Raw genomic sequence first — 25030 nt, forward strand, 5'->3', positions numbered from 1 at the left:
CTTGACTTTGGACTGTTTCTTCACCTCTTTGGAGACTGGTTTTTCATCTAAAATGGGGAGGGATCGTATCTGCTTCTGAGAGCTTGGCTGAGCTTGTATACTCGAGCTCAGCATCCAAGTTCAGCCAGGCTCATTAGATGGGAACCATATGAAAGCTGCCAACTCTGGGGCTGGAGGACTTTGTGGAGAAAAGAGAAAAACACTTTCTGGATGCGAGATGGCCGTAATAGGTGGGGTCTGGAAGGCAGAGAAAAGGCTCGGGATCTGAGGTCTCCTGAGGAGAGGTGGTATTTCGTCCGGGAATCCCTGCCTTGACCGCACCCCTATCCTGACCGGCAGCTCAGCCCCGGCCCCCTTGCACTTCAGGTGGAACGGCGGAGAGAGGGAGGAGAGAGAAGCCCACGGACTGGCAGGCGGAGCTTCGAGCCTGGCCCGGCTGGAAGGGGAGGGGGCTGGGGGGCTGGGGGGCTGGGACGTCAGATGCCATCAGCTCTTGGCGGAACGTTTAAGTCGCTGTGCGGCAGGAGGGCTGGGCGTCTGCAGAGGTCCCCTGCCTCCTGGGCCGCCTCCCGCCGCCAGCCTGGGCTACCCATCCTGGGTACGCGCCCCTGGGGAGCCTGCCGCCTTGTCTCCCAGACCCCTCTCTGTGGTTCTCTTCCCAGTATTTCTTTCTCTATCTTGTCTGTTCTTTCCCCCCCTCTTTCTCTCTCTCTGTCTCTCCCATGTTCCTTCTCTTTTTGCCCCAACGTCGTCTCTCTTTCTCTCTGTATCTTTCTACCTTTTTTGTCTCATAGCTCTTTTCTGGATCTTTTTATGTCAGTGATCTTTTTGTCTCCCTCATTTTCTTTTTCTCTGATTCTCACTTTTCTTTTTGTCTGCCTCTTTCAGTCTCTTCCTTCTTTCTGTGTCTTGCAAGAGTTTGGGCAAGCTCCGGGAGCTGGTGACGGACAGGGAAGCCTGGCATGCTGCAGTCCGTGGGGTCGCAAAAAGTCGGACACGACTGAGCGACTGAACTGAACTGAACTCCACCCTGAAATTGCAGCAACTTGGGGACGAGAGCGCCCTGGCCGATGCCTCAGGGGAGGTGGGCGCTGCCCCTCTGAGGGCACCGACAGAGCCCGTGTGGAGTGAGATTGGTGCAGAGGGTATCCAGTCTGGGGAGGAGTGGGGTCTGCTTCCTGGGCTGGTGGGATGGAACTCCGACTTTGAAGTGTTGTCTCACTCCAGGGCCTGGTCCAAATTCAGCCACTCTCTGGGCATTTCTTTATTTTTTCTTTCTATCTTTTTTAAAAAATATTTATTTGGCTGCACCAGATCTTAGTTGAGGCACACAGGGTCTTTAGTTGTGGCTTGCAAACTCTTAGTTGTGGCATGTGGGATCTAGTTCCCTGACCAGGGATTGAACCTGGGCCCCCTGCATTGGGATCGTGGCATCTTAGCTATTGGACCCCCAGGAAAGTCCCTGTCTGGGCAATTCTTCCCACTGCACCATCCACTCAGTCCATGGGGTGGGAAGGATGGAGTGTTGCTCCCCGCCACCAGAGCTGTGTTGGGAGGTCTGTGTCAAGCTCCCAGCAGTTAGCATCCTCTAGGGTGGGAATGCTGGGGAGCACTCAGGGTTTGGTGCCCTCATGACCGCCCCCTCCAGGCAGCCAGCTCTGACTGCACGAGGCCAGACGTGGGACCCCTTCCAGCCAGCTATGCCCCCGCTGTCCGGCACCGTGGGCCTGGCAGGCCTGCTCTTCTGGGCAGGCCAGACAATGAACGCCTTGATGCCCAACACCACCCTGGCACTGACCCAGACCAAGGGCACAGCTGTGAGGCCCCTGAGTGGCCTGGGGGTGCCTCGGTACCGGCGGAAGCGCCACATCTCTGCCCGGGACATGAGTGCCTTATTGGATTATCACAACCACATCCGGGCCAGCGTGCACCCACCTGCTGCCAACATGGAGTATATGGTGAGTCCTCATGCTCTGCCAGTGCCCTCTCTGGCAAATGCCAGTTGACTCGGTGTTCCCTGGAAGGGCTGAACCACTCACGAGTCTAGCCTTTCTAGCCAGTATCTGGGCCCTGTGAAGTCTGCCCATTTTACAGATGAGAAAACTAAGGCTTTATATAGGTCCTTTCTGCAGGCAGGAGCAGAGGACTGCGATTTATGGCGCATTCTCTGTGCCCCAGGCACTTACACAGAACCCTCTTCCTTCAAGGTGGGATTTATCTGCATTTTCCAAATAAAGAAATCGAGAAGCAGAGAATTAATTCGTTGAAGGTCACCCACTTGGGATTACACCCCAGCTCTGCCAGCTGCTAAAGCTGTTGTCTTAACTAACACAATGCCTTTTCCAAGAATTCTGGCTTCCTGCTGGGGATCAGCAGTGGGTGGGTGGCTGGAGATTTCCCTGCCATTGTCTCTTTGCCCCAGGGGTTTGATGACACTCCCAGTCTGTCCACAAGTCTCTGGGGGTAGAATTGGGAGAGATAGGGATTAGTTTCTGGGGTGGGGGTGGAGGGCACAGGCTGGGGGAGAAACAGCAGCTGACCAGCAAAGGACGCTGGGATGTCTTCCTTCAAAGAGGCAGAATGGGGGATCAGGGGAGAAGGGGGTGTCTCACCCCAGCCCCCTACCAGCCTGACTCCGGAGGGGAGGAGGGAACCTTTTTCATTATCGCAGCCCCTCCCCCAGGACCATTGTCCCAAACTAGCCTGTAGAGATAGGCCTCCAGCTCACCTACAGATTTCTTTAGGGAAAAGGATTGTCAGCCGCCCCCTGTAAGACAGATACCTGCTCCCTTAACTGCCTGCAAACACTTGTACTTTTGCCATGTGTTCATTCACTTATGTAGCATCTCCTGCTTGGAGCTAGGCACCACTGCTAAGCCCTGTGGACACTGCCGAGAACAGGATGGACAAGGTCTTGTCCTTCACAGAGCTTCCATTTCAGTGGGCATGATAAAAAACAAAGATCAACCACAACATTTATGTAGAATACGACATCAGGTACAATAAGGTGTTGGGAGGGGTGGGGATGGGAGCCCAAATGGCAGGCAGCTAAAGGTGGGGGAGCCGTTTATTTGTTCATTAACTGACTCATCCATTGATTAACACAATGGCTGGCACGTAGAAGGCCCTCCAGTTTTCAAACAATGACACATTTACTGAGCACCAGCCCTGTGTGCAAAGCCCTCCCCGCAACAGGTGTTTGATTGTTGCATGTATTGTGGAAGAGAGAGAGCTAGACAGTTCCACCAGGAGGGGCCCTGGGGAGGGTCAGTGAGCATGGGTTAGAGGTTTGCATGCCCCTACCTCAGCTCACCCCTTTGAAGCATGAAGAAAACATTCCTCTACTTTCTTTAAGAATGGATGAGTCTCACAACCCCGGGGAGATGTCTGGACCCTTCTTTGGGTGTCCCCATTGCTTCACTAGCTGGCTTCAGCCCACAGGACAGGTATCTGGCTAAATATCCCTTGCTCAAGGATCACTTTCTCTCTATGGCTCCAAAAAAGACCAGGTTCCGTTTCACATTCTCACACCAGCCAACTGTAATGATTGCTTAACGTCTCATTTCCTTGCTAGACTGTGAGTCCTTGTTCAATATTTGCTAAATGACAGATGAAATGAAGGAACAAATAATATCTCAGAATCTCAGGAAGTCAGAGTGGAAGGGAACTAGTATTTTTTTTTAAGTAAGTGATCCTTTTTTGAGATATAAAACTTGGGGCATTCATAGATGGGAAAATTAAGAAGCCATTACCGAGGAGGAGGAGGGTATTCTCTATGTGCTGATGTAGAATCATCGCTAAGACAAACCTGTCTGGTTAAATGAAAACAGCACGGTGCCAAATAGAATGTCTGGCATCCTGCCATCTGTCAAAAAAATTCACATATATATATATATATATATATATATACACACATACATATGTATATGTTGTTATTGCCTGGTGGCTCAGTTGATAAAAGAGTCTGTCTGCAATTCAGGAGACCCAGGTTCAATCCCTAGGTTGGGAAGATCCCCTGGAGAAGGAAATCGCAACCCACTCCAGTATTCTTGCCTGGAGAATTCCATGGACAGAGGAGCCTGGCGGGCTGCAGTCCATGGGGTCACAAAGAGTCGGACACGACTGAGTGACTAACACTTTAGTTGCTAAGTCATGTCTGACTCTCTTTGCGACCCCATGGGCTGTAGACCACCAGGCTCTGCAGTCCATGGGATTTTCTAGGCAAGAATATTGGAGTGGGTTGCTATTTCCTTCTCCAGGAAGGATTATATGTGTATATATACATAATTATTATCTTTACATAATATATATTTTATTTATATATTAACACAATATGATATGTAATTACATATATTACATACATTATATTATATATAATTACATTTTTGCATATAATCATATATACATTTTATATATATATTATATGCTTATGGGTGTGGAATATTTCTGCAACTGGACACAAGAAACTCACAATGATGGTTACCTCCAGAGTCTGGGTGGCTAGTATAAGATTAGGGACTAGTATAAGACGAAGATGAAAGACTCTCCACTTCTCCTTTCAACAGCTTACATAGTAAATGTGTGCATGTTTTCACTATTAAAAACAAACACATTTTGAATTTTAAAAATTTAATGTTAAACACATTTTCAAATTTTAATAAAAAAAAATCCATTCTCTTCCTATTATCCTGGGCTCAGTCTCTTCTAGGGATAGCTGGGAACTCCCAGGCCAATCCCTGGGACCCCCTCAGAACAGGGAACCCCAAGCTTGAAGTCCAGTGAAGGAAAAAGGGTATCGGGCTAAGAGTCAGAAGGCTAGGTGTGGATCTCAGCTCTCGTGTGGACTTGCTATTGACCTTGAAGTCACAGGCCTTCTCTAAGGCTCAGTTTTCTTATTAATTAAGTGGATTTATTGCAGGGTTCCCAGGAGATGGAGGAGTCATGATACCACTTATATTTGCATTTCTAGATACTACTGAGATGGTGGTGGTTTTCCTCCCACTGGGAACTTCATGACCTTTCTGCTTCCCCAGGTCTGGGACGAGCGGCTGGCCAGGTCGGCTGAGGCCTGGGCCTCCCAGTGCATTTGGGCCCACGGGCCCTCACAGCTGATGAGATACGTGGGCCAGAACCTGTCTGTCCATTCCGGCCGGTGAGTGAGCCCTCCCTTCACCCCGTCACTACACTGCCCTTCTTTCACTCAGCAAGTTCACCGAGCACACGGTCTGAGTTTCTTCCATCGCCTCCACCTTCCCAGGTACCGCTCGGTGGTGGATCTTGTGAAGTCTTGGTCAGAGGAGAAGCGGCATTACTTGTTTCCTGCCCCAAAGGACTGTACCCCGCGCTGCCCCTGGCGCTGCAGTGGCCCTGTCTGCTCCCACTACACCCAGGTACCCTTTGTAGGGATGAAGGGCTGGTGGGAGAAATAGAATGTGGTGGACAGCAGCTCGAAATAAAACACAGGCCTCTACGGACTTGCTCTTACATAATGAGCCTTTTCCTGTATATACCTTGAATTGAACTGAACTGGGTCTTATTTTGAGTGTCTTAGGTCAGTGGACCATATTGTTTGACCCCAAAATGGAGATGTGTGTTCTGACAAGTTCAAGAGTGCCTTTGCTATCAATAGGTCCAAATGTTTCCCAGTATTTTCTAGTTTCCAAGGCTGTGCTGTCTTAAAAAAGAAATGCCAAATAAGATTACCCAAAAATCGTAGTGTATTCAGAGTGCTCATATTGAGATGGTACCACTTATGGTACATAAAAATACAATGCAGTATAGTGTTATAAGAAATAGGACCAATGGTAGGACAAAGGTCTTCTTTTGGAGACCTGCCAATTTCTCTGTGACTCATTTGCAGTAAATGTCAAACACTGAAGAAAATTCTCCTAGGAAATGTGAGGCTTAAGCCAAATGTCCCTCCTGACATCCATGAGATATTATTACCCCCATTTTACCAAAGGAGAAACAAGGCACAGAGCAGTTAAGTGACTGGTCAAAGTCACACAGCTTCTGATATTGAGAAACTGACCCAAGGCTGTTTATCTTCAAAGTTTATGTTCTGGGTTCAGGATGGGAACACGTGTACACCTGTGGCAGATTCATATGGATGTATGGCAAAACCGATACCATATCGTAAAGTAATTAACCTCCAATTAAAATAAATAAATTTGTAAAAAAAGAAATAATAAGGTATTTGAATGCTATAGAAATGTGCACTGTAGATAGTAAGCTCTTCTCTCAATTCTATTTCCCAAAGGTAACAGGGTAGTACATTTGCTTCTAGATTTTTTTCCCCATGAATAATATGAAAGGAAAACTGACACTTTCTCCTGGTTTCTTTATGACTAAGCATATCATGGGAGAAGGCAATGGCATCCCACTCCAGTACTCTTGCCTGGAAAATCCTATGGATGGAGGAGCCTGGAAGGCTGCAGTCCATGGGGTCACTGAGGGTCAGACAGGACTGAGCGACTTCACTTTCACTTTTCACTTTCATGCATTGGAGAAGGAAATGGCAACCCACTCCAGTGTTCTTGCCTGCAGAATCCCAGGGACGGAGGAGCCTGGTGGGCTGCCGTCTATGGGATCACACAGAGTCGGACACGACTGAAGTGACTTAGCAGCAGCAGCAAGCATATCATGTACCACAGTTCATGAGAAATAGCAATTTGTATACTGAGATAAACCAGGAACAACAGGTTAGTCTGTTTAGCCTGCATCCTTCCAATATTGAAACCTTGAGTATTTCCCATAAGGCTTTGCAAAAACAATTTCATCTTCGCCTTTTGTGACATGGATACCTAAACACAGGTCCCTTCCTTTGTGGATATGTAATCTTTTGAGAAAGATACTGTTTCGCTTTTTTTTTTTTTTTTTAAATCAGGAACAGATTAATGGAAAACCTGGTAATCTTAGAAATTTTGTATTCATTTCCTTTAATTACTGTGGTTTGTATTTGGCTGGCTGGTCATTTTGAGGCTGGACTTCCTTGTATTTCTTTTCAAGTAAAATTTTTTTCTTTTCTAAAAAAAAAAGTTTGTGTTCTAATCTCCAACACAACAATGATTTTCAAGCATTGTTCATAAGGGGGGAAAGAAAGAAATCTAATTGAACACTATAGAAAACATTAGCATATATCCTTCTATATGATAAGATTAAATATTAGTTCGTAAAACTTTTGTGCAAGAGGAGTAGGGGGGTGTGTGTGTGTGTGTGTGTTGGTGCACTGGGTAACAATATAAAACTGTTTTCCCTACTGTTGATTGCAGTAAAAAATAAAGTTTGGGAAACATTATATTAATAGTACCGTATGCCTCCATCCTCTCACTTTTGAGACAGTTGCCTCCCCCAGGAAAACCTCAGCTAATGCATCCACCCTGAACTGAGCAAGTGCAGGAAACTTCCAGGCCCAAGTCCTTCTCACAGCCTCCCTTTCCTTTGTCCTCCCTTCTCAGATGGTGTGGGCATCTTCTAATCGGCTGGGCTGTGCCATCCACACCTGTGGCAGCATCCGCGTCTGGGGCAGCACCTGGCGCCAGGCTGTGTACCTGGTCTGCAACTATGCCATTAAGTGAGTGCAGCTTTGAGATCGAGGGGACTCTGGGGCAGGAGGGTGGCTCACAAGGTGGGCAGGATTCTCATAAAAGGAAGACACACAGGACACCTTGCCCTCCTCTGTTCTAAATACACCATACAGTTTGGTACTTTTAGAATTGATCGAGAATCCTTTTTCTTTACCCAAGCTTCACAGTCAATTGGGTGATAGACAGAGGACCAAGGCAGGTGGATAGTAGATAGGCAGTCTCCCTGATGAAGCCAGTAGTGGAGAATGTGTTTTAGCTCTGCCAGCCAAGTGGGCTTGCAAATAGCTCGCTGTTGAATTAAACCTTCACATCCATTAACAAGCAACACTGGACAACCAGAGGCCTCTTCTAAGTATAGTGCTGGCCCCTTTAAGCTTCCCACAAGAAACAGAGCCACCAAGGACATATGCTCCCTGCAGGGAGGCAGATCCCACAGGAAAGAAAGGAAGGATGCAGTGAGCATGCTCAGCTGCTTCTTCCAGACTCCAGTCAGCTAGGTGGGAGAGAGGTCAAGAGAAGTCTTGGAGAGCAGAAAATAGACCTGATTCATTTTTATATCCTTTTACTACAGTGATTTCAAACTGTTGGTTTTTCTTAAAGCAGAACTTTCCCTCAAGTGGTTAAATTAAACAAAAAAAGGATGACTTTTATTCCATCATCCCCTGGTGTCTCCACCACCCACATTCCCTGCCCCTAAACTTCCGGGAGCACCTTTTGAAAACTGTGGACTCACAGCATCTGACACAAATCCTGATGCCCACTAGAAGTCTTGGTTGAATGAATGAATGAACGAACCCATATGAAACCAGAAATCCACACTTTTCTAAGCACTTTGGCTGACTTTACTTATTGTTATTCAGCCATCACTTTTGGAGGAAAAAGATTCAATTTCTGCCTACAAAGAGTGTTTGATGTTTGAGACAATAAGGCACTGGAGCTTGAGAGATCACTAACAGCACCAGCTAGAGGTGAGATTATTAGGCCGCCCCGAGCAAGATCCTGGGGGACTGATTTTAGGCCTTGAGGTGGATGAAGAGGGAGAAAAGAGAACTCTTTGGGTTGGATGGAGAAAAGAGCTGTGGGAAGATCTGGTGTGTAAGCTGGATCTATGTGCCACTAGAGCAGTCTGGAAAGTGAAAGTCACTCAGTCGTGTCCAACTCTTTGCCACCCCATGGACTATGCAGTCCATGGAATTCTCCATACTGGAGTGGGTAGCCTTTCCCTTCTCCAGGGGATCTTCCCAACCCAGGGATCGAACCCAGGTCCCTTGCACTGCAGGCGGATTTTTTTTTTTACCAGCTGAGCTATCAGGGAAGCCAGAGCAGTCTGGAAAGCCTGACCAAAACCGTAGTTGTGATTCATAAGCTAGAGGCCAGCAAACTACAGCCCACAGCCAAAATCTGACCTGCTGCCTATTTCTATAAATAAACTGTTATTGAAACATGACCACATTTGTTCACATATCCTCTAGGGCTGCTTTTGTGCAATAAAGACGTTTGGCCCCCAAAGCCTAAAATATTTACTATCTGGCCCTTTACATAAAAAGTTTGCAAACTCCTGCACAGGCAATGAGAAACCACTAAAAGTTCTTGAGCAGGAGAATGATGGGATGAAGGTTTGTTTTGTTTGTTTGGCCACGCCTCGGGGCTTGTGGGATTTTAGTTCCCTGACCAGGAATCAAACACGGCCCCTGGAAATGAAAGCACCAAATCTTAACCACTGGATGGCCAGGGAATCCCTGGTTTGTTCTTTTTTAAAAAACTGCTTAGTTGAGATATAATTCACATACCATACAATTTATCCATTTGAAGTGTACAACTCAATGGGTTTTTGGTGTATCACAGTATTCATTTTTTTCAATCTTGGTAAAAAATATATATATAACATAAATTTGCCATTTTAGCTATTTTTAAGTACTGTGTACTATTTCGTGGCATTAATTGTATTCATAGTGTTGTACAACCATCACCTCTATTTCCAAAATGTTTTCATCATCCCAAAGAGAAAAAACTGTTACCTTTAAGCAATGGCTCCCTATCCGCGCCCCTCCCCAAATCTATTGAGAAGATTAACTTCATAGCAGGTAGGATGGTTTTGGATGACTGTCCATGAAAAATAAATGTACAGCAGAGGCCACAAAGAGGTTTCACAGGCACGTCTCCCATGGTTGAATTACACCCAGTATCTAATTATTATAGTTCTTATTTGCATATTACCTTATAAGTTACAGGGGCTTCCCGCATAGCTCAGTTGGTAAAGAATCTGCCTGCAATGTGGGAGACCTGGGTTCAATTCCTGGATCGGGAAGTTCCCCTGGAGAAGGAAATGGCAAACTACTCCAATATTCTTGCCTGGAGAATCCTATGGACAGAGGAGCCTGGCAGGCTACAGTTCATGGGATCCCAAGAGTCGGACACGACTTAGTGCTATCTTTCTTTCTTTGTAAGTTACAAAGTGTTTTTGCATAATTTTTATGGACACCATTTCATTAACTTATTCAGAGGATAAAATCAAGGCTCAAAAAATGAGGTAGTTTAGGGACTAAACTACCCTGGTGGTCCCTGGGTAAGTGGTTAAGTGGTCCAGTGGTTAAGACTTCATCTTCCAATGCAGTGGGTGTGGATTTGATCCCTGGTCAGGGCCAAAATACCAAAACGTAAAACAGAAGCAATACTGTAATAAGTTCAATAAAGACTTTAAAAATGGCCCACATCAAAAAAAAAAATCTTTAAAAAAAAGAGAAAGAAATGAGATGGTTTATTCTGTCACCAGCTGGCAGAACCAGGATCAGAACTCAGATCTGCTTGTTAGAGAGGGGAGGGAGGGATTTCTTTGGGGAGGTGGCTGGGGTGGGGTGGTTGTGTGGAAGGAATCAAAAAAATTGCACTTCCTGGGGAACTGCTTATCTGCCAAGCCAGGTGCTTGGATATGCTCATTTCTGTGTGGGAAGAATGTCTTCTCTTGGTTTTAGAGATGAAGAAACTGAGGCTTGCAGTTGTGACCTGGTTACAGGGCCAGTCAGCGGCCCTGCTGATATTTGAAAACCTGTGTGAAGGTGGCTCATGTATCTGTCCCCCCAACCCGCCTCCCTGGGCCCTCTTCTCTTCCAGGGGTAACTGGATCGGAGAGGCACCATACAAGACGGGGAGGCCGTGTTCCGCCTGCCCCCCCATCTACCAAGGCAGCTGCAGCAGCAACATGTGCTTCTCAAGACGCAAGTCAAACAAGCTCCTGTGGTTCTGAATTTTCCATGGGCTCTGGCAGGTCTCCGGCTGGGCCTGACGCTCCAAGAGTCCCTTCCCCAAGACAGGGTCAAGGAATACTTTTTTAAGGATGTGAGTTGGGCTCACTTCACCTACCTGAATCTTCCCTCCTGTTTCCATTTCCTAAACGTCCAGCATGTACCCGGAGAAAACAGCCTCCTTGCTTTCCTTCTTACCTGTTACATCTTTTTCTCCTCCGGCCTCCAGGAAAGAGGCCTGCATCCTCAACTGACTCAGTTCTCAGAGAGCCAGGGCCGGAAGAAGCAGTGGCAGCAGCTTTTGGACTCTCAGGCCTCCAACCCGCAAGTCTTTGTGTATCCAATAAACTACCTTCATTCATTCAGTAATAGCCAACCAGCTCCTGGGCCATCTTTGTGGACCAATGGTCTCCCTCTCTGATTTGGGACCATTTCAGTTGCAAGCTTTTACAAAATAACTGTAGTTAGCTTGTGGACACCCCACCCCCAGTGTACGTTACTGAAGCCATGCAGGGTCCAGGCATCTTTTTCACAGGTGGGCACACTGAGGCTTGGCAAAAGGGCATGACTTACTGAGAGCTGCATGGCTTGTCTGGGAAGGCACCCAGGTTGAAGCCCAGGCTCTGAAAGCTCCTTCAGGCTGTTCTAGACACCTCTTTGAATGCTCAGAACTGACAGCCTAAAAGCAAAGCTCGGCTGAGGGAATTCTGTCTTTTAAGGCTTTTTTTTTTTCCTTTGGCTCTCTCTGTCTCTCTCCTTTTTTTCTCCCAGGGAATCTCATTCTCGTTCCCAGAAACCTTTTCCCCTCTCCCCACCCCACCCAGTTATCAAAACACACAAAAGACCTTTTGTCTTTAGAGATAGTAAAATCTCTCCCTCAGACCTTGCCCTCCAGCTGGGGCCCACTCCCTGCCTGGCTGGAGAGAGCTTCATTCAAAGACCCAGATGGAAAACAAGCCCCTTTTCACAGAGTCCCTACATGATCCTGGATGGAATGAGTATTCTTCCCTCTTGGACATTCCCATCTACTCTACAAGCTGTACCTGTGTCTCCAATATCGCCTTCCTCCACCCTCAATAAAATTCTTTGAGATCTTGTGCACTGGCTCTTTCTGGTCCCCATCTCAGTCCTCAGGAGGGTCAAAGAGGAGAGAAGGAACTGGAGCAGAGGAGATGGGCTGAGGGAAACCAGCTCAGGAGGAAGGCCGAAAGGGCTTCGTTGATGGTCCAGCGGCTAAGATTCCGAGCTCCCAAGGCAGGGAATCCTGGTTCGATCCCTGGTCAGGGAACTAGATCCTGCATGCTGCAGTGAAGAGCCTGCATACTGCAACCAACACCTGGCACAGCCAAATAAATAAAGAAGACCAGGTGCTAACAGTCCCTCGGCTCCTGCTTTGCACCAAGTACATCAGCGGATCACAGGTGCAGGTGTCTGACTTCTCACTCCACTTTACAACTAAGAAAAATGAGACTTATCAGAAGTGCCCATTTCCAAATGCTAGAGATGCATGAAATAAGAAAAACAAGGACGTGGTTCTGAGTTCATTATTCTCAGATTATATTCTTCCTAATTTTTTTGGAAGGGGGTATATTAAAATGTCCTTTCATGTATCACACAATGGTGATAATGAATGTTAGATTTCCTTAAAAATTATTAATATCCTTATGTGGCAGGTGGGGGAAGGACTTGCCAACCTTTTGTCAAATTCCCAAACTGTTCTGGAACTTTTTTTTTAGATTTAAAAAAGTGTATTTATTTATTTAGCTGCACCAGCTCTTAGCTGTGGCATGTGAGCTCTATTTTTCTTTTTTTTTTTTTTGCATGTGAGCTCTTTAGTTGAGTCATGTGGGATCTAGTTCCCTGACCACAAGTCAAACAGAGGCTCCCGGCATTGGAAGTGTAGAATCTTAGCCATTGCACTACCAGGGAAAACCTTGTTTTGGAAATTTAAGTGGCATGTAACCCTCTGGATTCCATGGCATGTATAAGGTCACAGAGCTAGTAAGGAGCAGATATGGGATTTTAATTCAGCTCCCTCCGATCCCATGGCTATGCTCTTCTGAGGTCCCCGATTTGCCTTCCTATGTCCTGAGTTAACAGGATAACCAGGGTAATCACCATTGGCATTTATGAGATGCTGAGGACACTCTTAATCTCATTGAATTATCCTGCTATGTATTGATCTTACTCGCATTTTATAGACATAAAAACTAAGGCCATAGAAGTTGGGTCTGAATATGCTCTGTATGACTCCAACGTCCAGTGTCACTCCCCTGCCTCTCAGCTAAGAAGGGAGAAACCAGGGACTGGACAAAGGTAGAAATGATGAGGGGTTTCCCTGGTGACTCAGTAGGTAAGGAATCCACCTGCAATGCCAGAGACCCAGGTTCGATCCCTGGATTGGGAAGATCCCTCAGAGAAGGAAATGGCTACCCACTCTAGTATTCTTGCCTGGGAAAGCCCACGGATAGAGGAGCCTGGTGGGCTATAGTCCATGTGGTAGCAAAAAGTCAGATATGACTTAGTGACTGAACAATAACAGAGATAATGAAGTATAAAGTCCATTGGGAATTCCAGAAGACCTCCTGGATCCCCATTTCTGAAACTGTCTCTGAGAAGACCCCAGGTCAAAGAAGGAATGAACCCAGTGGGCACGCTTGTGTTTATCAAGCCTTGGCCCCTACAGATGTGGCAGTGAGAACTCCAGTAATGCCCTAGCTTGGCTAAGCCGCTATTCCAACTGAAGTTGGGAACTTTTTTTTATTGAAGGATAATTGTTTTATAGAATTTTGTTGTTTTCTGTCAAACCTCAACATGAATCAGCCAGAGGTATACATATATCCCTTCCCTTTTGAACCTCTCTCCCATCTCCCACCCCATCCCACCCCTCTAGATTGATACAGAGCCCCTGTTTGAGTTTCCTGAGCCATACAGCAAATTCCCATTGGCTATCTATTTTACATATGGTGATGTAAGTTTCCGGAGAAGGCAATGGCACCCAACTCCAGTACTCTTGCCTGGAAAATCCCATGGGCCGAGGAGCCTGGTAGGCTGCAGTCCGTGGGGTCGCTAAGAGTCAGACACGACCGAACGACTTCACTTTCACTTTTCACTTTCATGCATTGGAGAAGGAAATGGCAACCCACTCCAGTGTTCCTGCCTAGAGAATCCCAGGGACGGGGGAGCCTCGTGGGCTGCCGTCTATGGGGTCGCACAGAGTCTGACACGACTGAAGCGACTTAGCAGCAGCAGCAGCAGCAATGTAAGTTTCCATGTTACTTTTTCCATACATCTCACCCTCTCCTCCCCTCTTGAAGTTGGGAACTTTTGCTGCAAGAAATCTGAAACAGTTCTTAAACCCCCGTAATATTTTATGCTCTTTGAAGATCATTCCCCAGTCTCATCTGATTGCTCATTTGCTCATACATTCACCAGCCAAGAGAGTTAAGAGCCTGGACTCTGAAGCCAGAATGCCTCAGTACAAATTTAACACAAAGTGGCCAAGTGTGCTTGGGTAAGTCAAGATCTTAACGCCTCAGTCTCACCTGTAAATGGGGACATAAATTGTATCTGCCTCATGAGGTCCTTCAAAACATGAAATGAATGAGTACATAGAAAGCATCTGGGAAAGTACCTGGCACTAGTGTAGACAGTTGCTTTAAAAGTTCAATGTCAAGGGACTTCCTTTGTGGTTCAATGCCTAAGATTCCCTGGTCATAATGCAGGGGGCCTCGGTTCGATCCCTGGTCAGGGAACTAGATCCCACATGCCGCAACTAAAGATCAAAGATCCTGCATGCCACAATTAAGACCTGACACAGCCAAATAAATAAATTTATTTAAATAAATAAATATTAAGTAATTTATTTAATAAATAAATAAAATAAATTAATTAATTTAAAAGTTCAATGTCAAAAGGAAGGAGATGTTGTCACTGAGATGGGAAAGTAAACTACAGAGGGAGGTTGTCTTGTTTTTAATAAAAGACATATCATAGCATATTTACAAATTGATAGGATTCTGCCTCTAGAAATTTGACCTACAGATAAATTCCCACATCTGACGCAGGAGACTTGAAGTTTATGAAGACATTCACTGTAGTGACAAAAGCCTGGAGACAACCTAAGTGTCCAGCAATAGAAGACTAGAAAAATCATTTATGGGACATCCACACAGTACATAGCCACTCAAAGAATGAGGTGGGTATGCTGGTGTGGAGACAGCCCTTAGAGACTGAGGAGGTGACAGGAGGGTGTGTTTCACATGTTCCCATGTATTTATGTGCATCTACATGTGTGTATATCCAAATCGGCTTGGGTTGCCATAAAAAAATACCATGGACTGGGTGACTCAACCAAGAGAAAAGTTTCCCCAGTTCTAGAGGCTGGAAGTGTGAATTCAGGATGCCAGTATAGTTGGATTCCGGTGAGATTTCCCTTCTTGACTTGCAACTACCTTCTCACTGTATCTGCATAGGTAGGAGAAGAGAGGGGCACACTCTCATGTCTCTCCTTTTTTAAAAAAAATTTTTTTGGCCAAGCTGCACAGTGTGTGGGATCTTAGCTCCCCGACCAGGGATCACACCTGCACCCCCTGCTTTGGAAGCACAGAGTCTTAACTACGGGACTGCCAGGGAAGTCCTCTCATGTCTCGTCTTATAAGGACATTAACTCTATTGAATCAGGACCTCACTAGTTTAACCTTAATTGCATTCATGAATATTCATTGGAAGGACTGATGCTGAAGCTGAAACTCCAATACTTTGGCCACCTGATGTGAAGAACTGACTCATTGGAAAAGACCCTGATGCTGGGAAAGATTGAAGGTCGGAGGAGAAGGGGCCAACAGAAGATGAGATGGTTGGATCACATCACCTACTCGATGGACATGAGTTTGAGTAAGCTCCGGGAGTTGGTGATGGACAGGGAAGCCTGGCGTGCTGCAGTCCATGGGGTCATAAAGAGTCAGACACAACTGAGCGACTGAACTGAACTCAACTGAACATCCATAAAGGCTTCAAATACAATCACATTGGGGGTTAGATCTTCAACATATGAATTTGGGGGAACACTTTTCTGTGCAGAGCAGTGTCTATGTGTATAATTTCTGGATATATATACAATAATTTGTTTAAAAGTTCAATAGAGGGACTTCCCTGGTGGTCCAGTGGTTATGATTCCACGCTTCCAATGCCGAGGGCCTGGGGTTCAATCCCTGGTCAGGGAACTAGATCCCACATGCCTCACCTAAGACCTAACCCAAACCCAGTGCAGCCAAATACATAATAAAGTGAAAGTCGATTAGTTGTGTCTGACTCTTAAAAAAAAAAAAGTTCAGTAGAGTGAGATGTGGGAAGTAAGGTTAGAGAAAAGCTTTTATTTTTCATTATATGCTGTTCATAAAATTTTCATTTTTAACACATGAATGTACTAATGGCTTCACTTATAAAACTAGTGTAAAGCAAACAAAAGGCAAAAGAAAGCTCATATCACCTGCTTAAATTAAAAAAGAGTGACAACAGCTGGGACTTCCCTGGTGGTTCAGTGGTTAAGACTCTGAGCTTCCAGTGCAGGAGCGTGGGTTCAATCCCTGGTCAGGGAACTAAGATCCCACATACCATTTGGGGTGCGGCCAAAATAAATAAATAAATAAAGATTGACCGCGACAAATGGTAATAAGGATATGGAGTAAAAAGGGAGCTCACTTACCCTGCTGGTGGTAATGAAAAATGGTATGACCACTATAGACAATAGGTTTGAATTTCTTATAAAGTAAACATATATATATATATATATATAACAACCAGCAATTCTTCTCCTAGAAATTTAACCAAGAGGAATGAAAACATATGTGTAAAAGAAGACTTGTCCATGAATGTACATCACTGCTTAATTCACAGTTGTCTCAAACAGGAGGTAACCCCAAAGCCCATTACTAAGTGACTGGGTGAACAAATTTCAATATGTCTACTCAATGGAATACTACTTAGCAAGAGAAAAGTACCAGGACACAGGTGAAACTCACAAATATACTGAGCAAAAAAGCCAGATACAAGAGTAAATGCCCTTCTGCTGCTGCTGCTAATGTAATGTGACAAAGCAGATCAGCAGTTGCCTGGAGTGGGAGGTGCTGGGGGGATTAATTGCAGAGGAAAAAAAGGGAACTTTAGGGGGTGATGGAAATGTTCTGTGTCTTGATTAAGGTTATAGTTACATAAGAATATACGTTTGTCAAAATCATAAAAGTGTACACCTAAAATTTTATTATATATAGATTATACCTCAATGAAGTTGATTTTTAAAGCCTAAAGAGGGAGAGGTTGAATATAGAAGAGAATTTACATGGTCATGTGGGGCTCCTGGGCAGTGGGAAGCGGGAGGGTGTGGACCCATGTGGATCAGGAGGGAGAGAGGTGAGCAAAGTGCAAATGCAGGTGAATTTTTGCAGGGACTTGAGGCTGGTCTGGGTTGAAGGCTCCTGTTCTCTCTGTGAAGAAGGGAAAGCCTCAGCCTCCTGAGAATGAGATAGACGATTTCTGAGGCGAGAAAAGATCTGAAGTAGAGGTAGAAAATGGAAAAGCCAGGAGAAGAGAAACAGGGTAGAGGTTCCGGGCAGTGTGGAGGGACCCATCGAAGCTTGTGATTATGAATCTCCGGCGGCCCCCAGCTGTCCATCTACGTGATTTTTTATTTTTTCAACAGTGATCAGCGGCTGGTGTGTAAGCATAAAGAAAGCAATATACATGGGCTCATCCAGGGTTGGGTTTTTGTCAGATGGTTAGAAGAAAAGGGCCTGAGACAGAAGTAAGAGAGAAACTAAGATGGACTGTGGGCTACAAACTTGACAGGGGGAAATGAAGACGGAAGGTGCCGCAGGGAGGGAGGAAACGGAAGGAAGGAAGGACTGGATACACACCAGTGTCCATCAAGAGGGGATGGGAGGTCCCACTGAGGTGACTGAGTGAGCATACTGGAAAAAAGAGACTGCGGCCAGAGAGAAATAGATCAATTAGCTGTTTTATTTATTTATTCAATATTTTCAAAAATGTCTTTATGTATTTATCTACTTGGCTGGGTCAGGTCTTAGTTGTGGCATGCGTGATCATTTTTTACTTGGAGCATGTGACCTCTTAGTTGCTGCATATGGGATCTAGTTCCCTGTCCAGGGATTGAACCCAGGACCCCTGTAATGGGAGAATGGATTTTAGCCACTGGACCTCAATTAGCTATTTTAGAAGTGAAGCAACACGTGAGGTAGGTGTTACTATGGGAAAATGAAATACTGTACCCAAATCCATACAGCAAGATAATGATGATGGAGTTGGGGTTTTCTGATCCTAAGTCCCACGTTTTCCTGCCTCTCATTTGAGAACCCCCAATATGATGAAGACCTTGAGCTCAGGATCCCAAGTCAAGCTGTGAACCCCAACATTGTAATAAAAGAAATGGGGCTAATCTCCAAAAAGCCAGATGGTAGCCTACTGTGTAGGACAGCTAAGATGTAAGATGGTTCTGCATTCCGAAACCGGAACGCAGATTTGGGCAGGAGATTGCGTTTTGTGAGGCAAAGGAGACCCATGGACCAGTGGAAGGAGCAGGCAGAGTGCCTCTGCCCCACAGGCCTGGAGGCAGACCTATGTTTCCCCGTTCCTCTTAGCATTCACCATCTGTAATAATATCTTTGAATAATATCTTTTAAAAATACATTTATTTAGTTATTATTTATTTGGCTGTGCTGAGTCTTAGTTACGGCATGTGGGCACTGGTTCCCTGATCTGAGATTGAACTCAGACACCTTGCATTGGGAATGTGGCATCTTCACCAATGGACCGCCAGGAAAGTCCCTGAATAGTATATCTTTAACGTTATCTAATTGATGCCCATCTCCTCCATTAGTCCACAATTCCATGGGCTCAGGGATGATGTCTCTTTGCTCATTTCTATATCACTGGAGTGTAGCGCAGAGCTCAGTATACAGTAGGCACTCAAAAAATATACATTAGATAATGGAGAGATCGTGGGTTGTCATTCTAACTCCTCTTTGTACCAGCTGGGAGACTCCGGGCAAGTAACTTCTTCCTTCGCCTCAATTTCCTCATCCTAAATTTTAATTTAAATGTGGCAATGCCTGTATGTAACTCTCAGCACCCAGTAGGTGCTCAATAAATACACTCCCCCCAGCTTCCTCCTTTTCTCCTCTACCCCTCCCTCCGGCTTCTTGCCACACCCATTGTTTGGAGCCATAAAACCCAACCCAGGTTGGACTCTCACCTCCTCATCCCGTCCTGGTCAGTCCTTTCCCTTAAGTTGGGGGTGAAGGGGCTGGTATCCCCCATATTCTGGCTCCAAGAGCCTCCCAACCCCAAAGGGCAAGACTGGGGCCCTAGTGGACCTCTGGTCTGGCCAGGTTGTCGTTGCCATGGCAACAATGACAGTCCCCAGCCGCAGGTTCCCTAAGTGACTGGTTACTCTTTAACGTATCCACCCACCTTGGGTGATTAGAAGAATCAATAAGATAACCGGGCGGTGGCAGCTGGCTGCACTCACTGCCTTCCTGGTGGACTGGCTCCCGCGGCTGCTGCTGTGTGCCTGGGGCCCCGGCTCCTCCATGCCCCCGGGTCTCCGGCTGGGTGGGCTCCGCCATGGTCAGCGTGAACGCGCCCCTCGGGGCTCCGGTGGAGAGTCCCTATGGTGAGTGGGGTCTGTAGCTGGGGCTTAGGGAAGCCTGGACGTGGTGGGACCACCGTTAAGTTTGGGAGAGCATGGGATGGCCTCCGTGTGTTTCCTAGGGCCCCCAAGACCCTTAAGGGCTTCTCCAGAATGGCAGGAAGCCCCCGGGAGGCGAGTGACCTCTTGACTAAGCTCCTAAACTGAGGCCTGGCGTATCCAAGTGTGGGAAGCGCTCGGAGGGCTCGTGGAAGCCCGGGGAAGGGGATCAGCTCACTTAGCCCGCCCAGAGAGACCGCCTTCCTAGGGATGCATCCCGGAGTAGTTCTGAAATTCCACTAAACGTGGGGCTGAAGCATCGTTCCCACTCTGAATCCCGCAGAGAGGCTTGCGGGGCCTCGGCCTCCGAGCTGGCTTCAGGTCTAGGTGGGATACGACCCAAGGGAAGAGTTGGCTGGACCCGAGGGCCGTCAGCTCTGGATCATTCTGCAAGGGAAAGCCATAGAAAGCGACGCACAGAGCGGGGCACTGGAAAACGAAAACCATCTTTGCTGTAAGTGTGTAACTCAGATGCGGGATAAGGGAAGAGTGTGTCCGCTGACGGTGAAGCGCAGGGGGCTTTGATGTTCGGCGTGTAACTCCAAAATTGGAGGTAACCCCAAATGTCGGGCAGTAGCGGATGGGTAAATAAAACATGATGCCTCTTTAGGATGGAATATTATCCCGTTGTTGAAAAAAAAAAAAAAAAGATTTGTGTACAGATAGGGAAGGACCTTCAAGTGCATTACGTGAAAAAAAAAAAAAAAAAGTAAGCTGAAGAGCCTATAGCATATGACATTTCTGAGAACAGATATACGCATATGTATGTACCCACACCTGTGTGTTTGCGTAGAAAATTAGCGGAAGGACACAAAGAAACCAAACCGGTAACAGCTTTGTTTCGGAGGAAGGAAGTTCAGGTAAACGTTTGTTTTCACTTTTTTTGCACATTTTGGATTTTCAAAAAGTCGGTGAATTTTATAAGCTGATTCAATCACACTCATGTGCAGAGCTTGGCCTCCGAAAATCCAGTAGATCCTGGCTCTTGTTTCCGTGACTTTACACAAATTGCTCATCATTTCTGGGCCTTGGCTGCCTTCTCTCTGAAGTGGACACAGGGTGTTTTAGGGACAGCCTGCAAGTCTAAAGGAAGGCGAGGGTGTGAACCCTCCCGCTAAGCCCTCAGCTCCTCGCACATCCTAAGGACAGTTAGTGTTACTTGATATCATCAGGAGCGGAGAGAAGATGGCCTCAAGGAATCAGGGACTGTTCTCTTGACTGGTCCAAAGGAATCTTCGCCCTTTGACCCAGCATCCAGGCGCAGTGTAAGATGCAGTGCAAATAGCTGAGGCTGTGAAACCAAAAAAACCGCCTGGAACCCTATCCTATAGGGCTGTGTGACCTTGGGCAAGTGACTTCCCAATTTTCAATCTATTTCCTCACCTGCAAAATGGAGAGAACAGGACCTATCTCACAGGGGGCGGTGGCTAGAGGAGATTGCATAGCTAAAGGGCTGGGTATGCCTGAGGGGCTTCATCCAAGGTTAAAACACAATTGTGAGATCTGGCTGATCCTGTAGCTGGAGGAAGACTCATCGTCTCCCAATTGGTCAGACAGGGATGGATGGATGGATGGAGGGATGGATGGAGGGATGGATGGATGGTTTACTGTTTACTCCTGTTACTGCACTTAATTTTCAAAACACTTGTCTCAGGTAAACAACACTATTATGTCTAAGGATAGAAGAGAAAACTAATGCTTAGGATTGTTTTTAAAAAAATCATCTGACTCCAGACCTGACATCATCCATCTGTACTGACCCCTCTTGGCTCAGCTACAGGTATGGCTGGGCAGAGAAAGGAGGGCTCTCATGTTCATCAACAAGGCAACACTGCTGTCCTGGAAATGACTGGGCATTTGCTGATGTGTGTATTTGTGTGTGTGTGACATTGACGAGAAGACCTTGCTTTTTAGATAAAATAAATCTGGGTTAGATTCTGGATCTGCCTCCCTCCCCTCCTCCCCCCCAAGCTGTGTAACCTACCTTTTTCTGAGTCTCAGACATTTCATTTGTAAAATAAACGAGGGCAGTCTGCTTCGAGGCTCTGGGAAAGATGCACTTACTGATTTTAAAAACAAAAAAGTACTTTGAATAAAATTCTTTCTTTTGAAATTCTCCATTGGGGATAATAGTCTCTAAAGGTTGCAATCACAAAGGTAAGTTGCTGAGTAAGCAACATTGTTCACAGCAGAGCCTTGGGAGAGGTGATGGAGGGCAAGGTTAGGATCACATGTATGAATGAATATACAAGTGCTTAGAATTGCGCCTGACCCAGAATAAGCATGAAATCTATCCCAAATGCTGTCTCACATTTTTAAACCTTAGTAGGATAAATATAGTCTTTTTTTTTTCTTTCTAATTTTATTTATTTATTTTTGGCTATGCTGGGTCTTCTTTGCTATGTGTGGGCTTTCTCTAGTTGCAGCAAGCAGGGGCTACTCTTCATTGCAATGTGCAATCTTCTCATTGAGGTGGCTTCTTTTGTTGTGGTACACAGGCTTCAGTCATTGCGGCTTAGTTACTCCGAGGTATGTGGAATCTACCTGGACCAAGGGTTGAACCCATGTCCCCGGCATTGGCAAGCGAATTCTTAACCATTGGACCAGCAGGGAAGTCTCAGTAGGAGAGTCTTTAATGGACTGTCTTCGGCGTGGTGGTCCTAAGCAAACTTGACCCTTCCCTGGTCTTGAAACGCATCCATGGCGCACTGGATTCTGTTCTGTAGTTCTCATCACTGATCAAGTAACTGTGCACTGTGGCGTCTTGTCTCCCCAACTAGACTGTAAACTCCATGAGGCCATGGACCTCAGTCCTTTGTTCAGCCTTGCCTGTCTCCCATGGTGACCTGCACAGAATAAGTGCTCAGTAAGTATTCAGTTGGGCTTCCCTGATGGCTCAGCATTTAAGAATCTACCTGCAATGCAGGAGCCTCAGGAGACATGGGTTCAATCCCTGGGACAGGAAGATCCCTGGAAAAGGGAATGGCAACCCACTCCAGTATTCTTGCCTGGAGAATCCCATGGACAGAGGAGCCTGGAGGCTACAGTCCATGGGGTCACAAAGAGCTGGACAGGACTGAAGCGACTTAGCACTCATGCAGGCACAAGTAATCATTTGTTGGATGAATGAACTAATGGAGATTCCAAGAAATAGCCCTAGGACAATGATCAACAATGTCAACCAGGTCCATGCTGCTCCCTTCCCTCTTCCCTGCCTTCCTCGCTGTTGGCTTTTGGTTTTTGGTTTGTCCCATTATAGACCTAAGGTGGCTGTCACAGCATCAGAGATCATGTCTGCACTTAAGCTGGAAGGGGTCTGTCTGAAGCTGGAAGGGGTTTTTCTCAAAGCCCGATTTTCCCCCAAAGCAAAAATTTCCCGAAAATCTCCCAACAGACTTCCTTAGTTCACAGAAAGCTGGAAAGTGTCTAGTGGAAAGAAATGAGAAAGCCAACACAGGCTTAGACCAACCATGGTCTCTTCTTGGGGTCTGACACAATGCTGCTGCAAACCAAATTGGAGTTCCCTTGTAATGGGTTTCTCAGCTTTGACCCTACTGATATTTTGGCTTGGGTAATTCTTTGTTGTAAAGAGACTGGCTTGTGCACTGTAGGATGTTTAGCAGCTTTCCTGGCTTCAACCCACTAGATGCTAGTAGCATACTGCCCGTCAGTTGTGCCAACCAAAAATGTCTCCTGCCATTTCCAAATGTATCCTGGGCACGTGTAACACCACTGTTACAAGGAAGCAGGAATAGCAGCTGAGTCGGATCTGCCAGAGATGAATGTACTGTGACTCGTGTGGTAGTATTTGTTTTGGGTATCAGCACCTAGCTCAGTGCCAGATTTGGGGCTGCCCTTAGCAACTGTGAGGATAAGATGCCATGTCTTTGTGCTAACTTCACTCCTGGCTTCATCATTCTCCTACCCTTGTTTTGCTTTCAGCAAGTTTCCTTAATGATTTATTTTGGCCCTTTGGGACTTTGTCATTCTTGAAAGCATCTCAAATCTCCTCGAAGGCCAGGTCTGTATTTGTCTGATCTTCTTGTTATACCCCAGGTTACCACAGGACTGGGGCCCCATGTAGATTATGATAGACATTTACTTAATGAATAAATGAATGAGAAAGTGGATGAATGAATAAATAAATGAATAAATGGATACCTGGATGGGTAGATAGGTAGATGCTTTGATGAACCAATGTGATGGTCTAGTGCATGGACAGATGGATGGATGGGCATGATATGGAGAGACAGATGAATGAATGGGACAAATGAATACATAACAGGGAATATGGGCAGATGGGCAGGTGGATGGATGGAATAATGAATAGATGTGATGGATGGGTAAATGGGTATGGTGGATGAATGGAAAGAATGGAGAGATATGTGGGTGGATATGGTAAGTAGATGAATAAATAACTAGAAATGTGCATGGATGGATGGATGAAGGAGGTGATGGGTGAGTAGGTAGATGAAAAGATAGATGGGTATATAGATGGACGAGGTGGGCTGTATTGGGATAGCGGTATCTGCAAGTAAAGAGATCGATGGTGACTGTCCACTGGTTCCTTCAGGGCAGTAGTTCCTAGTTCCTTTGACTAATGGCATCAGTCTCAGACTAGATTAGAGGCTGTTGTCAGAGGAGACAACATTTGGTTAAGTGGCTCTCCCACTTAAAGCTGCGTGATGCCAGACACTTCGCCCCCATCTGATCATCAATTTCTTCATCAACCAAGTGAATTTTGGTTGTTGTGAAGACTCCATGAACTCGTGAAGAAGAAAAGGTATCATAAACTATAAAATGCTTTGTCTCCCTGAATGGTTAATGAGCCCAAAGTTGGGTAGAACCCCAGTTGCTGGCTGGCTACAGGACTATATCTGATAACCAGGCATGGCTGTTTCCACCCTTCATTCCCTAAATATAGTCTCCCCTCCCTTCCTGCTTTTTTCCCCATGTTATCTTCCTGTCCCACCTCAATTTGATTTCAGCCCCTCTGATTCAGTGGTTTACAAATCTTCCTGCTTATGGGAAACTTTCTTTTCTTTTTCTTTGCCGTGCATTGCGGCCAGAGGGATCTTAGTTCCCTGACCAGGGATTGAACCCATGCCCCCTGCAGTGGAAGTGTGGAGCCCTAACCACTGGACCACCAGGGAAGCCCCTGGGAAAGTTACTTAAGCTGACACCTTGGGGCTCCATTTCAGACCTGGTAAACCAGAATCTCCTGGAAAGAGTTTCAAGAGCCTTTAAATTTTTGTTAAGTCCTTAAGTGATTTTGGGTGTTGGGTCAGCTAGAGTTTGGAAACCATGGCCTTGTTTTGTCCCCTTTTATAAAGAGAAGATATGGATACTCAGAGAGCATTCTGTCTCCATCCAGAAGGCTCTTGCTCACTCGTTCATTCCTTCAACAAACGACTCCTCAGGCTTATGGTATGCAAGGC

The 25030-nt window shown here is 46.0% G+C and overlaps 1 protein-coding gene across 1 annotated transcript; it reads left to right on the forward strand.

Moving 5' to 3' along the window:
- The first annotated feature begins 1700 nt into the window (after window positions 1-1700).
- On the forward strand, window positions 1701-11115 carry R3HDML (R3H domain containing like). Its single transcript, XM_005903200.2, has 5 exons — window positions 1701-1958; window positions 5034-5152; window positions 5258-5390; window positions 7458-7573; window positions 10698-11115. The coding sequence occupies exons 1-5, from the start codon at window positions 1701-1703 to the stop codon at window positions 10828-10830; spliced, it is 759 nt and encodes a 252-aa protein (XP_005903262.1). The 3' UTR covers window positions 10831-11115.
- Window positions 11116-25030: the final 13915 nt, after the last annotated feature.

The sequence above is a fragment of the Bos mutus genome, chromosome 13 (assembly GCF_027580195.1).
Source record: "Bos mutus isolate GX-2022 chromosome 13, NWIPB_WYAK_1.1, whole genome shotgun sequence".
In the NCBI taxonomy this organism is placed as follows: domain Eukaryota; kingdom Metazoa; phylum Chordata; class Mammalia; order Artiodactyla; family Bovidae; genus Bos; species Bos mutus.